This window comes from Rhododendron vialii, chromosome 12a (assembly GCF_030253575.1).
Source record: "Rhododendron vialii isolate Sample 1 chromosome 12a, ASM3025357v1".
Lineage (NCBI taxonomy): Eukaryota > Viridiplantae > Streptophyta > Magnoliopsida > Ericales > Ericaceae > Rhododendron > Rhododendron vialii.
This window is the reverse complement of record NC_080568.1, coordinates 29640098-29660792: the sequence shown is the minus strand read 5'-3', so window position 1 is coordinate 29660792 and position 20695 is coordinate 29640098. Positions and strand designations below refer to the sequence as shown.

The window sequence follows — 20695 nt, the reverse complement described above, 5'->3', positions numbered from 1 at the left end:
GCCAGAACAGGGTTCTCGTGGTTTCTCCTTGTTTCTCATCTTTTTGTCGATACGATGAAGTGGTACTTATACAAGATATTGAATTGAGGATCATTTTGGAATCGATTCCTCAAGTGTTATTTGATTTCTTCCTACGAAGTTCTGACTCAAACAAAGCGCGGTTTAGCAACCACGACGAGATGAGATACCATATGCATTGTGATGCCAAAAACTTCAGTCATGTCCAAATCACTGGTGTGAATTCCAGAGGGAAGCTCCCAATCAAAGCTGTGTAGAAGTTGAGCCAGAGCTAACTCAACGGTCGCTGTTCCAAACATAATCCCAGGGCAGCTTCTTCTGCCAGCACCAAAAGGTATCAACTCGAAATCCTGCCCTTTGAAATCGATAGTGCTACCCATGAATCGATCCGGATCAAATGCTTCTGGATTTTCCCAACTCTCTGGGTCCCTCCCTATTGCCCATGCATTGACAAAGAACCTTGTTTTGGCAGGAATGCTGTACCCATCAATGGTTACTTCTTCCATGGATTCTCGTGGGACTAGCACCGGTGCAGGGGGATGTAACCGGAAGATCTCTTTGACAACCGCTTTCACGTAGAGCAGCTGCGGCAGGTCGGTTTCTAACACGGTTTTTCTCTCTCCTACAACACTTCTTACTTCAGCTTGTGCTGTTTTCATGACCTTGGGGTTCATGATTAGCTCCGTCATTCCCCAGTCTAAAGTTATGAAGGTTGTGTCCGTTCCTGCTGCAAACATGTCCTGCAATGGGCAATAGGAAATCCTGTCACTAGGTACTACGAGAGTGACATTGTAAACAGACTTGAAAACACAACTTCAACACAAGTTTAATGAACACGACTTTGTGAAACCATCAGGGTTTGGTCCTTTGGAAAGTTCCCTAGGGACCGATTCACCCTGCGTAGATTGACTGAATGCAGAAAACCTTCCACTGGCAGGTGATTGTGTTTTTCACAGGATTTCTCGTTACTCATGTCAGCATTCGTCGTATGTGGGCTTCTCAAAGCGTTTTATTGTTACTTGAAAACCGTTGTACTCGGAAGTATAAATCTTTAACCATACATGGGTTCAGTGAATTACTTACCAAAATGATGGCCTTGACGTTGTCCATGGTGAGAGTCATTTCAGCGTCCCCGTCTTTCTGTATCTCAAGCAAGACATCCACAAGGTCCTTGAGCTCTTCCTTTTCTCTCTCGGGATTGAGATGTTCCTCTATCACCTCATCAAAAAACCGGTCCAAACGTCGAAAAGTGTTCTGGAGTCTCGATTTAATGCCAGTCAGAGTGTGTACAAACTCCATGGACGGGAAGAAATCTCCCACGCTGAATCCTCTGAGCAGCACTTGGTACTCCTCGAGCATCTTTTGGAACCCGTGGCGATTGTAATCCCCGCCCTCTGTGAAATCCCTCCCGAACGCAACTCTGCAAAGGACGTCATTTGCGTACAGTCCGAGGAGATTGGTTAAGTCGGCGGCGTCGGGACAGGATTCGGCAATCCTGTGAACCAAACGAGCAACCTCTTCTTCTCTCACAAAGCTGTACGATTGGACCCGCTTTGCGCTTAGCAGCTCAAGTATGCAAATCTTACGTATGTGCCGCCAGTAAGCACCGTACGGCGAGAATGCGACATCGGTGCAATCGTAGAAAAGGTGTTTGGCCGAGAAGATCTGGGGGCGGCTCGAGAGTGTAGTGCTAAATCATAGTCAAACCAAGCAAACACAAACACACAACACAGAGAAAACACAAGGATTTACGTGGTTCCCCAATAATCGGGTACGTCCACGGAGGGGCAGCGGATTCACTATATTTACTGGAGGAGGATTACAACAATCACTCAAACTCACACAGTATTGCCTCACAATTCACTCGTGTATCACTCTCTACTCTCTGATTTCTGATACAAAACTTTGAGCCAAAGGGTCTCCATTTATAGGCCATTCAAAGAATGGCTGTCATGCCATTTTCAACAAAGGAGGCTGAAGGATACTCCACAAAAGAGGCTGAAGGATACTGGAGTAAGAGTCAAAGATTTCCCTTCATTTTCCACAAAGGAGGCAGAAGGAAATGCAGGCATGGGTTGGAGCCACAAAAGTCAACAATCTCCACCTTGGCGACAATCATTGAATCAACACTGCCCTCTGCGCCCTTAGGCGCGCACTACTCGAGAGATGTTGATCAAGTCCAAGCAATGTTGGAACTTGATCCCTGTAACCACTTTGGTGAGCATATCCGCAGGGTTATCTGCAGTCGGAATCTTCTGAAGAAGAACATCCCCTTCCTCTACAATCTCCCTGATGAAATGAAACCGAACATCGATATGCTTGGTGCGGGAATGGTGAACCTGGTTTTTCGCCAAACAAATGGCACTCTGACTGTCACAAAAAACCTCCACGTTTTTCTGAGCAATTCCCAAGTCCTCAATCAAACCATGTACCCAAATAGCTTCCTTGAAAGCCTCTGTCACTGCCATATACTCTGCCTCTGTAGTAGACAAAGCCACCGTTGACTGTAACGTTGACCTCCAACTGATTGGCCCTCCAGCAAGTGTAAACACATACCCTGTAGTCGACCGTCGCTTATCTAGGTCACCAGCATAATCGGAATCCACGTAACCAACCAAATGCTGACCAAGTTTTCTGTTTCTCTCGTACTTCAATCCAATATCCACAGTACCCTGAAGATACCGTAGAATCCATTTCACAGCCTGCCAGTGCTCTTTCCCTGGATTGTGCATGTATCGACTGACCATGCTAACTGCGTGTGAAATGTCCGGCCTCGTACAAACCATAGCATACATTAAAGCTCCCACAGCATTGGCATAAGGAACTTGAGCCATTTGCTTCCGTTCGTCTTCCTTCTGCGGCGACATCGATGCACTAAGTTTAAAATGAGCGGCCAAAGGTGTACTGACAGGTTTGGCTTTCCTGTCAATCCCAAATCTCTGCAACACTCGCTTCAGATACTGCGTCTGAGTCAAACAAACTGTGCCTTTCGCCTTGTCCCGCTGAATTTCCATGCCGAGTATTTTCTTTGCCTCCCCGAGATCCTTCATGTCAAACTCCTTACTGAGTTGAGCCTTCAGTCTGTCAATCTCCACCTTGCTCTTACATGCAATCAGCATGTCATCTACATATAAGAGCAAATAGACAAATGATCCATCCGGGAGTTTGCAGAAGTAAACACAATGGTCAAAGTGACTTCTTGTGTACCCATGCTCCATCATAAACCGATCAAAGCGCTTGTACCACTGTCTCGGCGACTGTTTCAACCCGTATAGCGACTTCTTCAGTTTACAAGCCCAATTCTCCTTTCCTACAATTTTGTAACCATCTGGCTGAGCCATATAGATCTCCTCATCCAGATCTCCATGTAGAAAAGCGGTCTTGACATCGAGTTGGGCTAACTCAAGGTCAAATTGTGCTACCAATGCAAGCAAGATCCTGATCGACGAATGTTTGACGACAGGGGAGAACACCTCGTTGTAGTCGATCCCCTCTGTCTGTGCGTAACCCTTGGCTACCAATCTTGCTTTGAACCTGACTTTCTCAGATCCTGTACCTTCCTTCTTCGCATAAACCCACTTGCAGCCAATAGATTTCTTGCCCTTGGGAAGTTGAACCAAATCCCAAGTCTGATTCTTGGAGAGTGAACCCATCTCCTCATCCATCGCCTCTTTCCACTTGTTACTATCTGTACACTGCACTGCCTCCCGGTAAGTGGAGGGGACATCATCGTCTGTCACTGGAAGTGCATAAGCTACTGTATCAGCATATCGAGCAGGTTTCCGGATTTCCCGCCTCGGTCTGCTGGTTGCAATGGATTCTGGCTGCTGTGGTATTTCCTGTAATGAAGCCTCCTCTTCAATAATGACATCCTGATCAACGGGTTGATCCTCAGGACGGCTGACTGTCTGAACAGTCTTGGCTGGAACAAGGGGAGTCTCAACCTCCACCTGTTCTGAATGCTCCACCTGCTGCTGGGCATTCGGCTCCACATTCTCCTTGGAAGGAACCTGCTGTAACATAGCAGATTCGTCGAAAGTAACATCCCTACTTAGAATCACCTTCCTGGACTCGGGACACCAGAGCCTGTATCCCTTAACACCTGAAGTGAAACCCAAGAAAACAGCTTTCTTGGCTCGTGGATCTAACTTGGACTCAGTTACATGATAGTAAGCAGAACAACCCCAAACATGTAACGAATCATAATCTGTAACTGGTTTTCCAAACCATACCTCCATCGGAGTTTTCCCTCCGATTGCTGCTGACGGTAAACGGTTGACAAGATGGGAGGCATATTTGAGAGCCTCACCCCAGAACGCCTTGCTAAGCCCGGCATTTGACAACATGCACCGAACTTTCTCCACCAAAGTGCGATTCATGCGCTCAGCCACTCCATTCTGTTGCGGCGTCCCCGCAACTGTGAAGTGTCTGACTATCCCCTCCTCCCGACAGACTTGGAGAAAAGGATCTGACTTGTACTCGCCACCGTTATCTGACCTCAGCTTCTTGATTTTCCTTCCTGTCTGCGTCTCCATCATTTTCTTCCACTGAAGGAAGATTGGAAGGACCTCATACTTGTGCCTCATGGTATAAACCCAGACACGTCTGGAGAAATCATCAATAAATGTCACGAACCATCGTTTGCCTCCCAAAGTTACATTTTTGGTCGGCCCCCAAACATCTGAATGAACATAGTCAAGAATCCCCTCTGTGCGGTGAACTCCAGTGCCAAACTTGACTCGAGTTTGTTTGCCCAATATACAATGCTCACAGAAGCCAACTTTCCCTGTCTTGGCCCCTTTCAACAAGCCTTGCCTTACTAAACCCTGTAAGGCCTTCTCGCCAGCATGCCCTAAACGCATGTGCCATAGCTTGGATGCATCGTCTTCGTCTGAGCTAGTAGTAACGGCCACTCTCCCTATGACTGCGCAACCGTCTAGGAAATACAAGTTTCCTTTTCGGCTACCTTTCAAGACAATGAGCGCCCCTCGAACTATCTTTAGCACTCCACCCATCATCGTAATCTTGTATCCTTTCACATCAAAGGCTCCAAGCGAAATGAGATTCTTTTTCAAGTCCGGAACATACCGAACGTCTGTTAGCACCCTAATCGTCCCATCATGCAACTTCAAACGGATTGAACCTATCCCTTGGACTTTGCAAGCGGTGTTATCACCTAGCAAAACAACTCCTCCATCGAGATCTTGAAAACTCGAGAACCAGTCCCTGTTGGGACACATGTGGTAGGAACATCCCGAATCTAGTATCCACTCATCTGAATGGTCAGGTGATGATGAAACTAATAATGCTGACTCTAGATCATCCTCTGTCTCCTCTGCAACATTTGCAGCTGGTTGTTTGTTCGGACAGTCTTTCTTCCAGTGCCCCTTTTGACGACAAAGGGCACACTCGTCTTTCCCCAATCTTCTCTCTACAGACTTCCCCCTTGATTTTGAGCGAGACCTCCTTCGCCCTCCACCACCAGTCCTCCTAGTGTCGGTTCTGCCTCTTGTTGTCAAAGCTGATGCGGACGGGTCACGGTGAGCTTGCTGATCCCTCTTCCGTACCTCGTTATTCATCAAAGCATTTGAAACGTCATTAAACTTGATTTCTTCTTTACCGTACAATAAAGTAGTAGTCAAATGATCATAAGTATCAGGCAATGAATTTAACAACAGTAAAGCTTTATCCTCATCTTCTATGGAAACGTCTAGATTTTGCAAATCAGCCAAAATCTTATTGAAATTGTTCAAGTGTTGGTTCATAGTCGTACCTTGCACGAACTGGAACCCGTAGAGCTTCTTCTTGAGATACAACCGATTCTCAATACTCTTCGTCATGTACTTGTTTTCCAATTTCTCCCATAGCTCTTTAGCTAACGTTTCCTTCATCACGAAGTATTTCTGATCCTTCGTAAGACAAAGTCTGATGGTGCCACAAGCTTGGCGATTAAGCTTTATCCAATCCTTGTCTGAAATGTCGTTCGGCCTCTCCTCTAACGTAATATCCAACTCCTGTTGATACAGAACATCCAAAACTTCGCATTGCCACATGCCGAAGTTACTTGTTCCGTCAAATTTCTCCACCTCGAACTTAGCATTGGAAACCGTATTCCTTTGCCCATAACTGCTCGAAGTGACCTTGGGATGCTCGGTATTCTTCTCTGCAGATGAAGAAACTTCCGAGGTCTCCTTAAACTCTTCTTCCGCCATTAGAACTCCTTAAACTCCACCCACGTGAATATCCGGTGCACAAAAACACCAAAAAACGGCGCTTTTTAGCCAACCAACGGACAAAACACCAATGTCGGAGCTGAGTTACGGAAAACGGAGTGCGGCGTTGGATCCGGAACGTCGAGAATAGTCAGGAACGACTACTCACTTGCGCAAATCAGAGTTGAAACGGCTCCGAAATCGCAAAATAACACCTTCTGGAATATTCCTTGGATCAGAGAATATTCCCTCTGGTTAGGGCTGACTGGACCTGCTGACTCAGCAATAAATGCTGACTGGGCGCTAATGATGGGACCTTTTTGCTGTTGTGGCGTACACGTGGCGCCCACCTGGCACTGACGTGGAATGACACGTGGCTGATGACGTGGCTGATGACTCAGCCCCTCTGATGATGTGGCAGATGACGTGTCTGCTGACTGGGTGACACGTGTCGTGCTGACTGGGCGTAACCTTCTGGCCTTCTGAAGCTTCTGGATCGATGATGTCAAGCTGACATCAGCATCTCTAGGGGAGTCAGTAGCACTGGATAATTTTCCCTGGCTTTGACTAGTCAAAAACCAGCACCTGGTTTTCCTCCTTACAGATATTAAAGTAAAAAAAACTCTGTTTTCTGAAAAGATAAAAAAACAGATCCGGCGAGCAGCAGCTTCTTTCACGCTCAACCGTCGAACGGAGCGTGTGACCTCGTTGTTACTCCGTTTCCGATGGGTCTTGGTGCGTTGGAATCGTCTCGCAAGGACGCACAAGACTCAGTGGTCAAACGGATTCTTGGATCAAAAAAAAAAAACGTGGCTCTGTGACTCGGACAGAACACGGACTGAGAAGCAGAGTCGGAAACTATGGTGGTTTTTGTGTTCTTGGTTCTACACTACGTGCTCTGATACCAATTGTAGTGCTAAATCATAGTCAAACCAAGCAAACACAAACACACAACACAGAGAAAACACAAGGATTTACGTGGTTCCCCAATAATCGGGTACGTCCACGGAGGGGCAGCGGATTCACTATATTTACTGGAGGAGGATTACAACAATCACTCAAACTCACACAGTATTGCCTCACAATTCACTCGTGTATCACTCTCTACTCTCTGATTTCTGATACAAAACTTTGAGCCAAAGGGTCTCCATTTATAGGCCATTCAAAGAATGGCTGTCATGCCATTTTCAACAAAGGAGGCTGAAGGATACTCCACAAAAGAGGCTGAAGGATACTGGAGTAAGAGTCAAAGATTTCCCTTCATTTTCCACAAAGGAGGCAGAAGGAAATGCAGGCATGGGTTGGAGCCACAAAAGTCAACAGAGAGGGCGAGGTCGTGAGTCTTCATTACTTCCTTCGCTAGTTTAGCCGATGAAACCACAACCGTCGGAATCTCACCCAGTTGCAAGTGAATGATGGGAGCCGAATTTCTCCGTGAGGCGGCGGAGAGAGAGGTGGGGCATGCCCCCCAGCTGGTGGAGATTCCCAATTATGGGCAGCTTTGGAGGGCTTGGCGGGAGGTTGAGATTTCTTGTCCTTGATTTCTCCTTTGAGAGAAGCTTGAGGATCACCACTACTAGCAAAGTTGATGCAAAAAGAAAGGAGGGCAGGAGACCATCTCTCAGCCATTGAAGGATGGCCATTGGAGGTGAGTAGTTGGCACCACTTTCTTTGTTCATGCCATCCATTTATCAACTTAGGAGGGTACTGTGAAAAACCGTAGCGTCAATGAAATTTACAACACAAAAGAGTTCGGCTTCTTGTAATGCATTCTTTCCTGACTTGACTTGGTTTAAGTGCACACAAAATTTCTGGAAGAAAATATTGTCCTCTTGTTCGGGCCTCTCATTTTGCTAGGGGATGGGGATGCGATGTTTTCCAAATGCAGATTCTAGCTAATCTGAGCTTGTAGCATAAGTAAAAAATTAAAAGTTCACACACAAGTCTCGAATTTCAGCATGGGTCCGACTCTAGGGGTGCAAATGAGCCGAGCCGAGCTTTATAGTGTTTGAGCTCTGCTCGTTTCCACAACGAGCCATAAACTCGAGCTCGACTGGTTTTTTTAACGAGCTGAGCCAGGTTAATTTACTTAACGAGTCTCTTTAGAAGAGCCAAGCCCATTCAAATGAGCCGAGCTTTTGAGTGTTGAACTCAGCTCGTTCACAAAACGAGCCGAGCTTTTGAGTGTTGAACTCAGTTCGTTTACTAAACGAGCCTAAAACAAAAAGCTCGAGCTCAGCTCGATTACTAAATGAGCCGAACCTTAACAAGCTGAGCCACGAGCTGCTCGGTTCGTTTGCAGCCCTATGTCCGACTCACATGCGCCACCGTTACATCACTGTTGAGCTTTCTGTATATGATGTGCTTTTGTAACCAATTTTGTGCAGCCGTTTCACGACTTGGGTTCTTGTCCTCTTCTCTTCCTGCTCATCTCCCCATTTGGCTGGTAGCAAACGACTGTTGACGTAATTGCCCATGATACTTTATAATTATTGGCTACTTCTACTTTTACTTTGCATTATGTGTCATGTACATATTTTATTTCTAAATATTTCTATTTAGTTTATTAGATATATATTAGAAATAAAGTAATGTTTGGAGTTAATAGTTGGTGTGATAGGTTAGTTTTTCTATTTGGGTTAGTTGGTGGAAGGTCATCTTCCCCTCTTGTATAAATATATATAAGATCTCTGAAAGATGGAAACTCAACGTCAAGTTATTATAACTTTCGTTTCTTTCTCTATCTCTCTATTAGTATGTTTATTTTAGTCACGCCTATGATGTTACTGCACCATGAGACGACATGCCAACATTACCATTGCCTTTTTTTGCGGGGGGTGATGACCTTATGTTCCGATTGCGCTCCAAACCCAAATCCCCAATCATTTACAAAAAAATGAGACCATTTGGGGATTAATTATAACTTGATGTTGCCTAGTTACAAAATTAGTAAAACACAAGGATCCTAACGTTACCTATGGTGAAGAATCCAGGCACGAGAAGAGAGAAGCCATACTCGGACAAAACACATGCGAAAGCACACCATTGACATTGAGGATAGCTATAACGATCCTCGTATCTTCCGTGATCTACAGCATCGCGCTTTTGTTAATGTATTGCTTTTGTCTCTTGCTCTTTAATCACTTTGGTTTTTTGCGGGGGATAGTGCTTGCATATCTCACCGAGTTTTTTTAAACTATTGATTGCCGAGATAAACAATGAGATTGAGATAGCGGTGAAAGAGAGCGGTGAAACCGTGCGGTAGACGTAGCTATTATGAAAAATAGGTTGTATATGATTTCATACTGCATAGTCTGCACCATTAGTAAGGTCCTTTTAACCTAGAGAAATTAACAAGTACGGGGAGTCGCAACAAGAAGTAGGGGATGCATTTTACGAACAGAAAAACCAGCAGCTTCACTCATATGGAACTCCACCCCATCAGGCATTGCAAAATCAAACTTATGCACAAGATTTGCCAATGCCAGCTCGTTAACCACCGCGGAAAATTGAATGCCCGGGCACCCCCTCCTCCCCGCCTCGAACGGAATCAACTCGAAATCGTGTCCTCTGAAATCTACCAAGCTGTTCAAAAACCTCTCTGGCCTAAACTCCTCGGGCTCGTCCCACGACGACGGGTCCCGCCCGATAGCCCAGGCGTTGGTTACCACCCGTGTCCCGGCTGCAATGTTGTAGCCCATTACTTGGATGTCTTTAGTTGTTTCCCGGGGCGTGAGAATGGGAATCGGAGGGTGGAGGCGTCGGGTCTCTTTGATCATGGCTTTTAGGTAGGGCATTTGGTCTAGATCGTCCTCAGTTATAGGTTTGTTGGGTTGGACTATAAGTCGAACTTCGGTTTCGAGTTTTTTCATGAACCCAGGCTGAAAATAGTGGTCCGGACTCCAGAGGGCCCTGCTTCAAGGTAATCCCTATTGACTATATTGCCGAGCCCCATCTTCTTCCCTCCAGAAGGAAAGACTTTTTAGGACCATAAGTTGGTGATAGAAGCAGTCTAGCTAATTCCTAATGGGTTTGTGCAACCAAATAGAGCTATAGCCAAGGCCAAAAGAGCAGCGGTGGAGCAAGAAATGTCAGTTTGAGGAAGCACCTTCGCACAATAATCTATTCTCTAGTTACGAAGGAAAGAAAATAAACATACGGAATTTGTTTGCTTTGATTTTAAACAATAAACGTAAAAAAATACAACAAAAAAAAGAAATGAGAAGGAAAATAATGCTTTTCACTCGTTTAGGCCTTTTTGTGTGTGTTAGATTTACCCTTTCACATAAAGTAGGATCATTTCCTGCTCCTTTTTCTAAGACCTCTGCATCTTTAAACGTAGCTTTTACCATCTGGAATTCACAACGGCTCCAACCATGTGCAGCGGACACCCATAAACCCATAAATTTGATCAGTCTCACAATTACTCTGACAGATCCTTCCAAGATAGCTTTTCGGCCACGCGATCCATAAATTTGATCAGTCTCACAATTTGTCGGACAGATCCTTCGAAGATAGCTTTTCGGCTATGCGACCCATAAATTTGATATCCTTCGAAGATAGATCTTCGGCCACGCGACTCATAAATTTGATCAAGTCAATCCTTCGAAGATAGCTTTTTGGCCAAGCTGCCCCCCTGCCCCTACTGATATATTATACTATATTGAGTATATTCTACTGCGTGCTAACGGCCAGGCCCCTGTGCAATTCGAGTTTCTTTAAAATACAATATACCAATTCTTCGCGATATTCTAATTCTACTCCTGTCAATTGTCAGTGGGACATCCAATCCTCTGACATAGTCAATCGGCAACATTATTCGAGCCCATGACACAGTCAACCAGCCTCTTGCCTTCAGTATTGGCTGACTCGTGAATAACCCAAGATTGTTTAAATGGTCACAATACAGGACCACGCCTGGAGAAAACGTCAAATCTTTTCTGGGTTTTCTTTCGTCCATATATAAAGATCGAAGGCCGACATAATTTGATCAACCTCGTGGGCCAATTCCAGCACACAACTTCTCTCTCTCTCTCACTTCCTCTTTCGAGAGCCGCCACCCAGCAGACAGGAAAGAGGAAAACATGGGCAAGAGACTCTATGCTCTGCTCGGAAGAAACCCGAAGGCTCCCAAGCTGAAGACCCTGGCCAGCCTCGCCATCGCCCGGATCCCCATACTGAAGAACCTGCACAGTGTCCGGTGTTCCCACGCCCGGTCTGACGTAGTCCAGCTACTCAACCTCGGACACCTAGACAGCGCTCTCCTTCGCGTAAGTTCATGCCTTGAATCCTCTCCCAGTTAAACATATGTACGCGCACATCTAAACTTGGTTGGATCTTCTTGACAGGTTGAGCTTGTGATCAGGGAGCAGAACATGCTGGATGTTCTTGTTATGGTAGAAAAGTACTGCCATCTCCTGATAGAGGGATTGCTGCTCGTTGAAAACAATAGGTTGGTTCGTTAGTGTTTGCTCGTAGTTCTCATTTTCTAACCGACTCGCGTCATAACGAAGAAATTACCCCTAAAGAATGGAACCCAATACTAGTTCTATGTTGAATTTCAGAACACAGTTTATTCTGGTATCTTACGTGTATTGAGTTTTGAATGTGTGAATGTTTTTATGCAGGGAATGCCCTGAGGAGCTCAATGAGGCCATATCTAGCTTGATCTTTGCAGCTTCGAGATGCAGAGAACTCCCAGAGCTCCAAGAGATTCGAATGATCTTCAGCTCGAGATATGGGAATGAATTTGTTGCTCGTGCTATTGAACTGAGAAACAATTTCAGAGTGAATCTTGAGGTAAGGACAGATTAATGTTCATGGATCACAATAGCGCGCGGAAGGTTTTGTACTCGAAATAATTATCCTGTATTTTATCTCTAGATGATACAGAAGCTTTCAAAGAGACAAGCAAGCTTGGAAACAAGGAAAAAATTGCTGAAGCAAATTGCTTATAACGGGATCAATCTCCATCTTGACGACAATGATTATACGACTGCAGTGGTAAGGGAACTATATCCCTGACAATAACGTTGATTGAAAACATGCAACAACGATTTGTCAACCTAAAAATGAATATCTAATTCGGTCTTTTTGTGATTGCAGGAGAAACAAGACATGAATAAAAATGATGAGCAGCTTAAGCCTAGTGAAGCTGCTAAGTTGAATGATACCAAGGCAGGCGTATACGAGAAAGGAGGACTAGAGAGAAGTTTCTCTAGTTCAAGTTTGAACACAGATGCTGAGGATCTGTATGATGTAACCTGGACAGCATATGATCTAGATCGGACTGCATCTCCGAGCGATGAGGAAATAGATCTTGACCAAAGTGACGAGGAGACTGGGAAGAATCAAAACAGCATGCCATGGTTGGAGCACCATGGCCCGGGTTCAGAAAAGAAGTATAATGAAGTTGCAGATTACAGCTTCTCAGATACGAAGGGATATAAACCCCATAGCGAAGCTGATCTCTCGACATATTCTGTGGAAGGAAGATCTGGTTTAGGAAATACGCATTACTTGAAAGGTGAAAAGAGCGTATATACACGGACCACAGCATTCAAACGCAGATAGGAGGCCAACTTCAATTACTTACAGAATAGAACACAGCTGGGACTAGGACATATGTGAAGCTTGAGACTTCTTCAAAGCTCACAACTTCTTCTCACTTTCCTTCTTTCATTCATTTGTTCAGACATCGAGTGATTGCAGCAGTGCATTTTCTTGTACTTCACAGATTTCCTTGCTCTTTCACAAGAGTGTTTTGAAGGGCTCTTCTGGCTAAAAGTCTTGGAAGCAGTATACTCCAACCATAAACCTCACTAGAATCTGTTGCGCTTTTCTTTCTGTTTTAGTAACAGAGAAAAGGTGAGTATGAAAATACGAGTTAAAAACTATTTTGGACCCCTCTCGATTTATTCGTGACCTCTCAATTATCATTGCCCGGCCCCTCTAGCTACTACCGTGCATAGCCCCATTAAATCAACATGGCAAAATCAAAATGGACCTAGTCCTGGCAATTAGAAATGACATTAGCAAAATGTGGCCTTAAGGAACCCCTTAGAACTAGAAACGCAGAAAAAAAATAACTGGAGAAAGGCCCTAGAACCTGCAGGAAATGACACAATGATCTTAGCGCCCGAAATGAATACCGTCAAGGCTCCTGTTTGGTTGAAAACGTGCTTCTCTGTTTAGTTAAAAATTGAAACTAGGCTCCCTATGCTGTTAAAATTTTAAAACTGAAAAAGGAAGGACTTGAGCTCCACATACTGGAACATTCACAAGTTTCGTTGTTTGGTTGATACAGGAATAGGGAAGTTTTCAAATATTCAAGCTTTTGTGGAAACAAATTTTGATCCTATCAATTCTATGCCAAAAATGTGATTCTTGGGAGCACTTAAAACTAGGGCTGCTCGCGGTCCGATTTGGTTCGGATTTCTAGGAATCCGAGGACCGAACCGCTAGTCACGGTTTTTACAAAATGAAATTCATGTCCGGACCAAAAGTTCTACGGCCGGTTTCAATCCAATCCGTGACTCACGGATCGGTTACGGTTTTGTCCACGGATTTTAGCAAAAGTAAAACTCAAGCAAATATCACACACTAAAATGAAAGAAGGTTATACTCAAAATTAAGTTTAATACCACCAGAAAGTATTTGTTACATAAACTACCAAAGACCTGCTTCATAAATCAGATTCAAAAGAATCTAAAAACTAGTAGAATGTATCATTATAGTACATAACATAAAACCAAAAAAAAAAACATCAAAGGGAGACAACTATAACACCAAAGAGGTGGAATTGTATCTTCCATCCAAATGCAATGCACAACAAACGACAATAGTTTAACATTAAAATACTAAAATTGGTGGAAAAAAGTTTTAACATTCCTCACTATTAATTATATAAATACACATATGTATATTATTTATATAAAATAAATATTTCACAGTCCAATTCGGTTAATCCACGGTTTCGTAATGAAAATCCGTGTCCGGACCATTAATCCACGGACAAAATTCAAAAGGTACAGATCGGTTCGGTTCGGACCGGTTTCGCGGTTCACCGGATTTTTTGAGCAGCCTGGTCTGTCGTTTTCGTACCAAAAATATAATTTATAAAACCAAGGAATTAACTAGTATTCTGAAGAATAATGGTTAAGTCCAGGATCGTCCGCAGGGAGTAAAAAGCTGAGTTACGGTACTTTCAATTAATTTCTAATTTAATTCTGAAACTAAAAGAAGTTGGATTTTGATTTGGATTTACTTAAACTAAAATTAAACTAGAAAGCAATTAAAGGATTTTGAAACAAATGAGAGAAAGGACTAGGGTTTCTGATTCAGTCTCCCCTTGTAACGCATTTATTTCAAAACTTAGGGTTCACATTCAACATTCAACCAGATCACCGTAGGGTAGCAATTCCTATTGATAATCCCCAAAAAATATAATCAAGATTCGTACCCCGTATAGGTTATCTCAACACGGCACGGATCGTCTCATTGGGTTTAACCACGGCACGATCCGTCTCACGTCGTATAATCTATCTCAAAGCCTATCTCGAAACATTCAAAATCATTGTATGACAGTGCTTGAAACCATGAATATAAACACATTCGAATATCAGAAAAAATATAAACTCTCATAAAAAGTTATGAATTGACCAAGTCATACAATCCAGTCGAATATAAAACCCTAGAAATCTAACAACTACGCTACTTGAAGAGACCTCCTCATCACCCTAATCAAGGGATTTAGCCACTCATGGAGTTAGAACAAATAATCATGCATGTGTAAGACTCCATTGAAATAACAGTAAGAGATTAAACCCCAAAGCCTTTCGTCCTTTCCTGTTTCAGCCGTGAGCACCGTGGCGTCGTCGAATTGCCGTGCTCTTTGTTCGTGCGTGGTCCGCGTGGAAAAGAAGCTTGACGGCAGCCCCGTTCTGTTTCTGTCGTGGGAAATCAGAGATCCCCACAAAACCCTTTTTCTCTTCTTTAATAATGTTGCCGCTGCACCGAGAATTGTCTTTTTTCCAGCCCAAGTCCTTCTACAAATCATAATTAATGGGCCCACATTTTCCAAAACTCCCCCGTTTTGTCACAAATCATGGCAAATATATGGCCCAATTCCCAGCCTCAAAACCACGTGCAAGACTATGCTGCCAATTTCCATTGTTGCTAAGAGTTTAATCCACTGCTTCCGTCTTTCGTTAATCTAGTCTACACTCAATCCCATATCTTCATTAATTTTAGCGGCACCGGTTTTGCTTTAAATATGATTTTTTTGCTTTTAGCTCCAAATGTTAACCATCGGCTCCGAGAATCCTAAAACGCAATTAACAAGTAAGAAATCTCAAGTAGCGTGCTAAATGGACATAACAAGCTTACGTTATGGGGTGTAAATAGACATATTTACGCACCTATCACAGCCCTACTTAAAACCCAGAGGTACGATCCTTCAAAATGAAAATGTAACTCCATGATGTGAACTGAAAATAACACAGGCTACTACTCTGATAAGGATATCGCCTGTTCTGCTAAGGTTCTTATTTTTTAAAGTATTTATTTCTTGTTTTATGAGACAGGTTATTCTATCACAATACATCATATTTAATTCAAAAAATAAGCACTTATTTGCACATGGATACAAGGCAATAACAAAAGAGTTTAGAGCTGAAAATTACAAAGCACGTTCTGAAAAAATATCTTGGATGCAAAATTAAGCACAATGCATGCATCTACTCCAAGAAGCACGGACATGTCTATGGCCTTGTGTATCTATGTCCGACACACTCTGGATGTTTTGTTCACTATTTGCCCAGATTCTTTCATTGATCAAGAACAAGTCCTTTTTCCCTTTCCCTACGAAGAACACGACACGCTTTGGATGTTTTCTATTTTCATAAAATGAATTTCACTTCAATCATCTTCGATTACATATCAATCATTACTCGATACTCGATTGATATGATCTTTAACATTATTAATCCTCTTGAGTCCTTGACAAGCTCTGCGACTTGAACAGTTCCCATCGTAGAATGAAAATCGCGCGAGTTTACAATTGAGCAGTTAAAACGTTGCAGTTCCCAAAAATGGGAGCCTTGAACTGTTGCGACGTCGTTTTGAAAGACCTTGCATGTTCAACATGCGAAGTCTGAATGAGGCGAGTTTCCCAATGCAACCCCGCTTGACGTTGTTTTGCTGAACCCCGCGTCTGTTAAATGCGGGAGGCCTCACGATATGCTCCATGAGTAGGAAACTTCCTCCTAGTTTAGTAATCTCCAGATGATTACTACTTCGAGAGGCTGTTGTCTTGAGAAATACTTTATTAGCACAGCATACCATTGTTGAAAGTACAAATCTCAAATGCCATGCTCAACATTTAATGGAAACAAAAGGATGTTAAATCCTGTTACTGTGACTTGGGACTACACGAAAGTATTTGGCTGTGTGCCAAGCATAAGGATCACATTTAGTCATTTGTTTGCTATAAGGTTTGACTCAATACTCTATAAGCACATGATTCATACTAATTTTCTCTTTGCCAGAACAGGGTTCTCATTGTTTCTCATCTTTTTGTCGATACGATGAAGTGGTACTTCTTCATGATATTGGATTGAGGATCATTTTGGAGTCGATTCCTCAAGTGTTATTTAATTTCTACCTATGAAGTTCTGGCTCAAACAAAGCGTGGTTTAGCCACCACGACGAGATGAGATACCCTATGCATTGTGATGCCGAAAACTTCAGTCATGTCCAAATCACTGGTCTGAATTCCAGGGGGAAGCTCCCAATCAAAGCTGTGGAGAAGTTGAGCCAGAGCCAACTCAACAGTCGCTGTCCCAAACGTAATCGCGGGGCAGCTTCTTCTGCCCGCACCAAAAGGTATCAACTCAAAATCCTGCCCTTTGAAATCGATAGCGCTACCCATGAATCGATCTGGTTCAAATACTTCTGGATTTTCCCAACTCTCTGGGTCCCTCCCTATAGCCCATGCATTGACAAAGAACCTTGTTTTAGCAGGAATGTTGTACCCATCAATGGTTACTTCTTCCATAGACTCTCTTGGGACTAGCACCGGTGCAGGGGGATGTAACCGAAAGATCTCTTTGACAACGGCTTTCAGGTAGTGCAGCTGCGGCAGGTCGGTTTCTAACAAGGTTTTTCTCTCTCCAACAACACTTCTTACTTCAGCTTGTGCTGTTTTCATGACCTTGGGGTTCATAATTAGCTCCGTCATTCCCCAGTCTAAAGTTATGAAGGTTGTGTCGGTTCCTGCTGCAAACATGTCCTGCAATGGGCAACAGTAAATCCTGTCACTAGCTACTACCAGAGTGACATTGTAAACCTACTTGAAGACACAACTTTAACACAAGTTTAATGAACATGACTTTGTGAAATCATGTGGGTTTGGTCCTTTGGAAAGTTCCTTAGGGACCGATTCACTCTGTGTAGATTGACTGAATGCAGAAAACCTTTCACTGGCAGGTGATCGTGTTTTTCACAGAATTTCTCGTTACTCATGTTAGCATTTGTCGTATGTGGGCTTCTCAAAGCGTTTTATTGTTACTTGAAAACCGTTGTACTCGGAAGTATAAATCTTTAACCATACATGGATTTGGTGAAAAAACTTACCAGAATGATGGCCTTGACGTTGTCCATGGTGAGAGTCATTTCAGAATCCCCTTTTTCCTGAATCTCAAGCAAGACATCCACAAGGTCCTTGTGCTCTTCCTTTTCTCTCTCGGGATTGAGATGCTCCTCTATCACCTCGTCGAAAAACCGGTCAAAACGTCGAAAAGTGTTCTGGAGTCTCGATTTCATGCCAGTCAGAGTATGTATGAACTCCATGGACGGGAAGAAATCTCCCACGCTGAATCCTCCGAGCAGCACCTGGTACTCCTCGAGCATCTTTTGGAACCCGTGGCGATCGTAGTCCCCGCCCTCTGTGAAATCCCTCCCCAACGCAACTCTGCAAAGGACGTCGTTTGCGTACTGTCCGAGGAGCTTGGTTAAGTCCGCGGCGTCGGGACAGGATTCGGCAATCCTATGAACCAAACGAGCAACCTCTTCTTCTCTCACAAAGCTGTACGATTGGACCCGCTTCGCGCTTAGCAGCTCAAGTATGCAAATCTTACGTATGTGCCGCCAGTAAGCACCGTACGGCGAGAATGCGACATCGGTGCAGTCGTAGAAAAGGTGTTTGGCCGAGAAGATCTGGGGGCGGCTCGAGAGGGCGAGGTCGTGAGTTTTCATCACTTCCTTGGCCAGTTTAGCCGATGAAACCACGACCGTCGGAATCTCACCCAGTTGCAAGTGAACGATGGGACCGAATTTGTCCGTGAGGCGGCGGAGGGAGAGGTGGGGCATGCCCCCTAGCTGGTGGAGATTCCCAATTATGGGTAGCTTTGGAGGGCTTGGTGGGAGGTTGAGATTTCTTGTCCTTGATTTCTCTTTTGAGAGAAGCTTCAGAATCAGAATCACCACTACTAGCAAAGTTGATGCAAAAATAAAGGAGGGCAGGAGACTATCTCTCAGCCATTGAAGGATGGCCATTGGAGGTGACTAGTTGGCACCAGTTCGGGGGTAGAGGAGGAGGAGGGGGCAGGAAGGGGTTTAAGGCGATTTTGGGGGAGTTTGTGGAGTTACTGGGGGGTTTTTTGACATTGGAGATTTTGTGCCATGGCTTAAGTGGGTGAATAGAGTAAATGGGGTGAGACTTGCTAAGGAGTTGGATGAGTTTTTGGAGGGTGTGGTGGAAGAGCATGAGGGTAGAGAGAGAAAGGGAGGAGAGAGAGAGAGAGAGAGAGAGAGAGACCAAGATTTTGTGGATGTGTTGCTTGAAGTCCAGAGAGAGAAAGCTGCGGGGATTCCTATTCATAGAGATAGCGTCAAAGCTTTTATTTTGGTAAGGCCTCAATCTCTCTTCTTTATGAACAATCGAGAAATTATTCAATACTCATGGGGTAATGTTAAGCACGAACCTAGACCATACATCGTGCTCAACGTTACTTCTTTCTTTCTTTTTGTGCCCTGTAGGATGTATTTATTGCTGGAACTGATACTACATCCACAACCCAAGAATGGGCGATGACAGAGCTCTTAAAATATCCTCAAGCCATGAAAAAACTCCAAGCCGAAGTCAGAAGAATAGCCCAACCCAACCAACCTATAATTGAGGACGATCTAGACCAGATGCCTTATCTAAAAGCTGTGATCAAGGAGACGCTACGCCTCCATCCTTCGGCTTCCATTATCCCGCCCCGGGAGTCGACCAAAGATGTCCAAGTATACACGCGTGCTCGTCAACGCTTAGGTGATCTGCGGGATCTAGTGTCGTGGGACGAGCCCGAGGAGTTTAGGCTTGAGAGATTTTCGAACCGTCCGATCAATTTCAAAGGGCAAGATTTCGATTTGGTTCCGTTTGGAGCGGGGAGGAGGGGGTGCCCAAGGATTTAGTCTACGGAGGCGATCGATGAGCTGACCGTCGCAAATCTTGTGCAGAAGTTTGATTTTGCATTGCCTAATGGGGTGGAGTTGGATGTGAGTGAAGGTGGTGGTATGACTGTTCATAAAAAGTTCCCTCTACTTCTTGTTGCAACTCCTTGGTCTTGCTAATTGGAGTACCATGTGAAAATACTTAAGGCTCCTATTATTGTAGTATGTATGAAACATATATCAACTTTAAATTCAAAAAGCTCATCTCCACCGTAGCAACTATGATTGGTATAGTTAATAAAATTCGATAAAGACATACCATTTAGAAACTACCATATTTCCAATAAGACCTTATAGAATCAAGGTTGTCAATTGATTATGTTACTTTTCACGGCAATATCATGGTTTCAAATATCTAAATTCTTGGAAAAACTCATCCTCATAAATATGACCATGTTGTTTGTATTCCAAGAATTTTTCTAATTTTTTTTCGATGAAAATAATGCATACTCCTAATTTACTTCATGTGTATCCATCCAAATACCTGGGCAAAATACCTTTCTTCGAAACAAACAGAGCCGCCTTGTTAATAATCTGCTGTTCTCCAACCCATTTCCTGCTAAATACCCACTCGTTTCGTGCCAACCATATATGCCTACCATTAACAACCAAAGAGACCTAGCAGTTATTTGCGCTTAGCCCCAGAGGCTGATTCCATTTACCCTAATCCACATTTCTCCCAACCGTGCCTCCACCATCTTCTCCGGTCTGTAGCGAAAACGGGGATAGTAACCACACTCTACATGCCTATACAGCATGTGTGAGGTGGTTTCTGTTGAGATTTGTCCCACATCGGTTAATTATCTCTTCCAAAATTAGTATATGAGTCTGGGTGGCCTTTCCACTCTTTTGCAAATGGTTTAGAATTGGATATTTTAACATGGTATCAGAGCTAGAGTTTCTGAGAATTTCTTCCCCTTGTTTGTGCCATACGTTCACCGTTATTTGTTGTGATCCAAGTGTCATAT

At 43.8% G+C, this 20695-nt stretch overlaps 4 protein-coding genes and 1 pseudogene across 4 annotated transcripts; 2 read left to right on the top strand and 3 right to left on the bottom strand.

Annotated features, from left to right (window-relative positions):
* LOC131310703 (cytochrome P450 71AP13-like) lies at positions 1 to 7958 on the bottom strand (annotated as a pseudogene).
* Positions 7738 to 13126, top strand: LOC131310698 (uncharacterized). The gene is made up of 6 exons (XM_058337863.1): positions 7738 to 7878; positions 11008 to 11500; positions 11579 to 11682; positions 11858 to 12029; positions 12114 to 12233; positions 12336 to 13126. Exons 2-6 carry the CDS (start codon positions 11315 to 11317, stop codon positions 12801 to 12803), a joined length of 1050 nt encoding a protein of 349 aa, XP_058193846.1. The 5' UTR covers positions 7738 to 7878; positions 11008 to 11314; the 3' UTR covers positions 12804 to 13126.
* LOC131309644 (cytochrome P450 71A6-like) lies at positions 9128 to 10633 on the bottom strand. The gene is made up of 2 exons (XM_058336251.1): positions 10508 to 10633; positions 9128 to 10111 (listed from the first exon to the last, which is right to left on the bottom strand). Exons 1-2 carry the CDS (start codon positions 10631 to 10633, stop codon positions 9581 to 9583), a joined length of 657 nt encoding a protein of 218 aa, XP_058192234.1. The 3' UTR covers positions 9128 to 9580.
* Positions 13127 to 16537: 3411 nt separating the features above from the next.
* LOC131310684 (cytochrome P450 71AP13-like) lies at positions 16538 to 19053 on the bottom strand. Its single transcript, XM_058337847.1, has 2 exons — positions 17865 to 19053; positions 16538 to 17520 (listed from the first exon to the last, which is right to left on the bottom strand). The coding sequence occupies exons 1-2, from the start codon at positions 18783 to 18785 to the stop codon at positions 16909 to 16911; spliced, it is 1533 nt and encodes a 510-aa protein (XP_058193830.1). The 5' UTR covers positions 18786 to 19053; the 3' UTR covers positions 16538 to 16908.
* Positions 19054 to 19319: 266 nt separating this feature from the next.
* On the top strand, positions 19320 to 19847 carry LOC131309643 (cytochrome P450 71A6-like). The gene is made up of 2 exons (XM_058336250.1): positions 19320 to 19646; positions 19734 to 19847. Exons 1-2 carry the CDS (start codon positions 19320 to 19322, stop codon positions 19845 to 19847), a joined length of 441 nt encoding a protein of 146 aa, XP_058192233.1.
* The last annotated feature ends 848 nt before the right edge of the window (positions 19848 to 20695 follow it).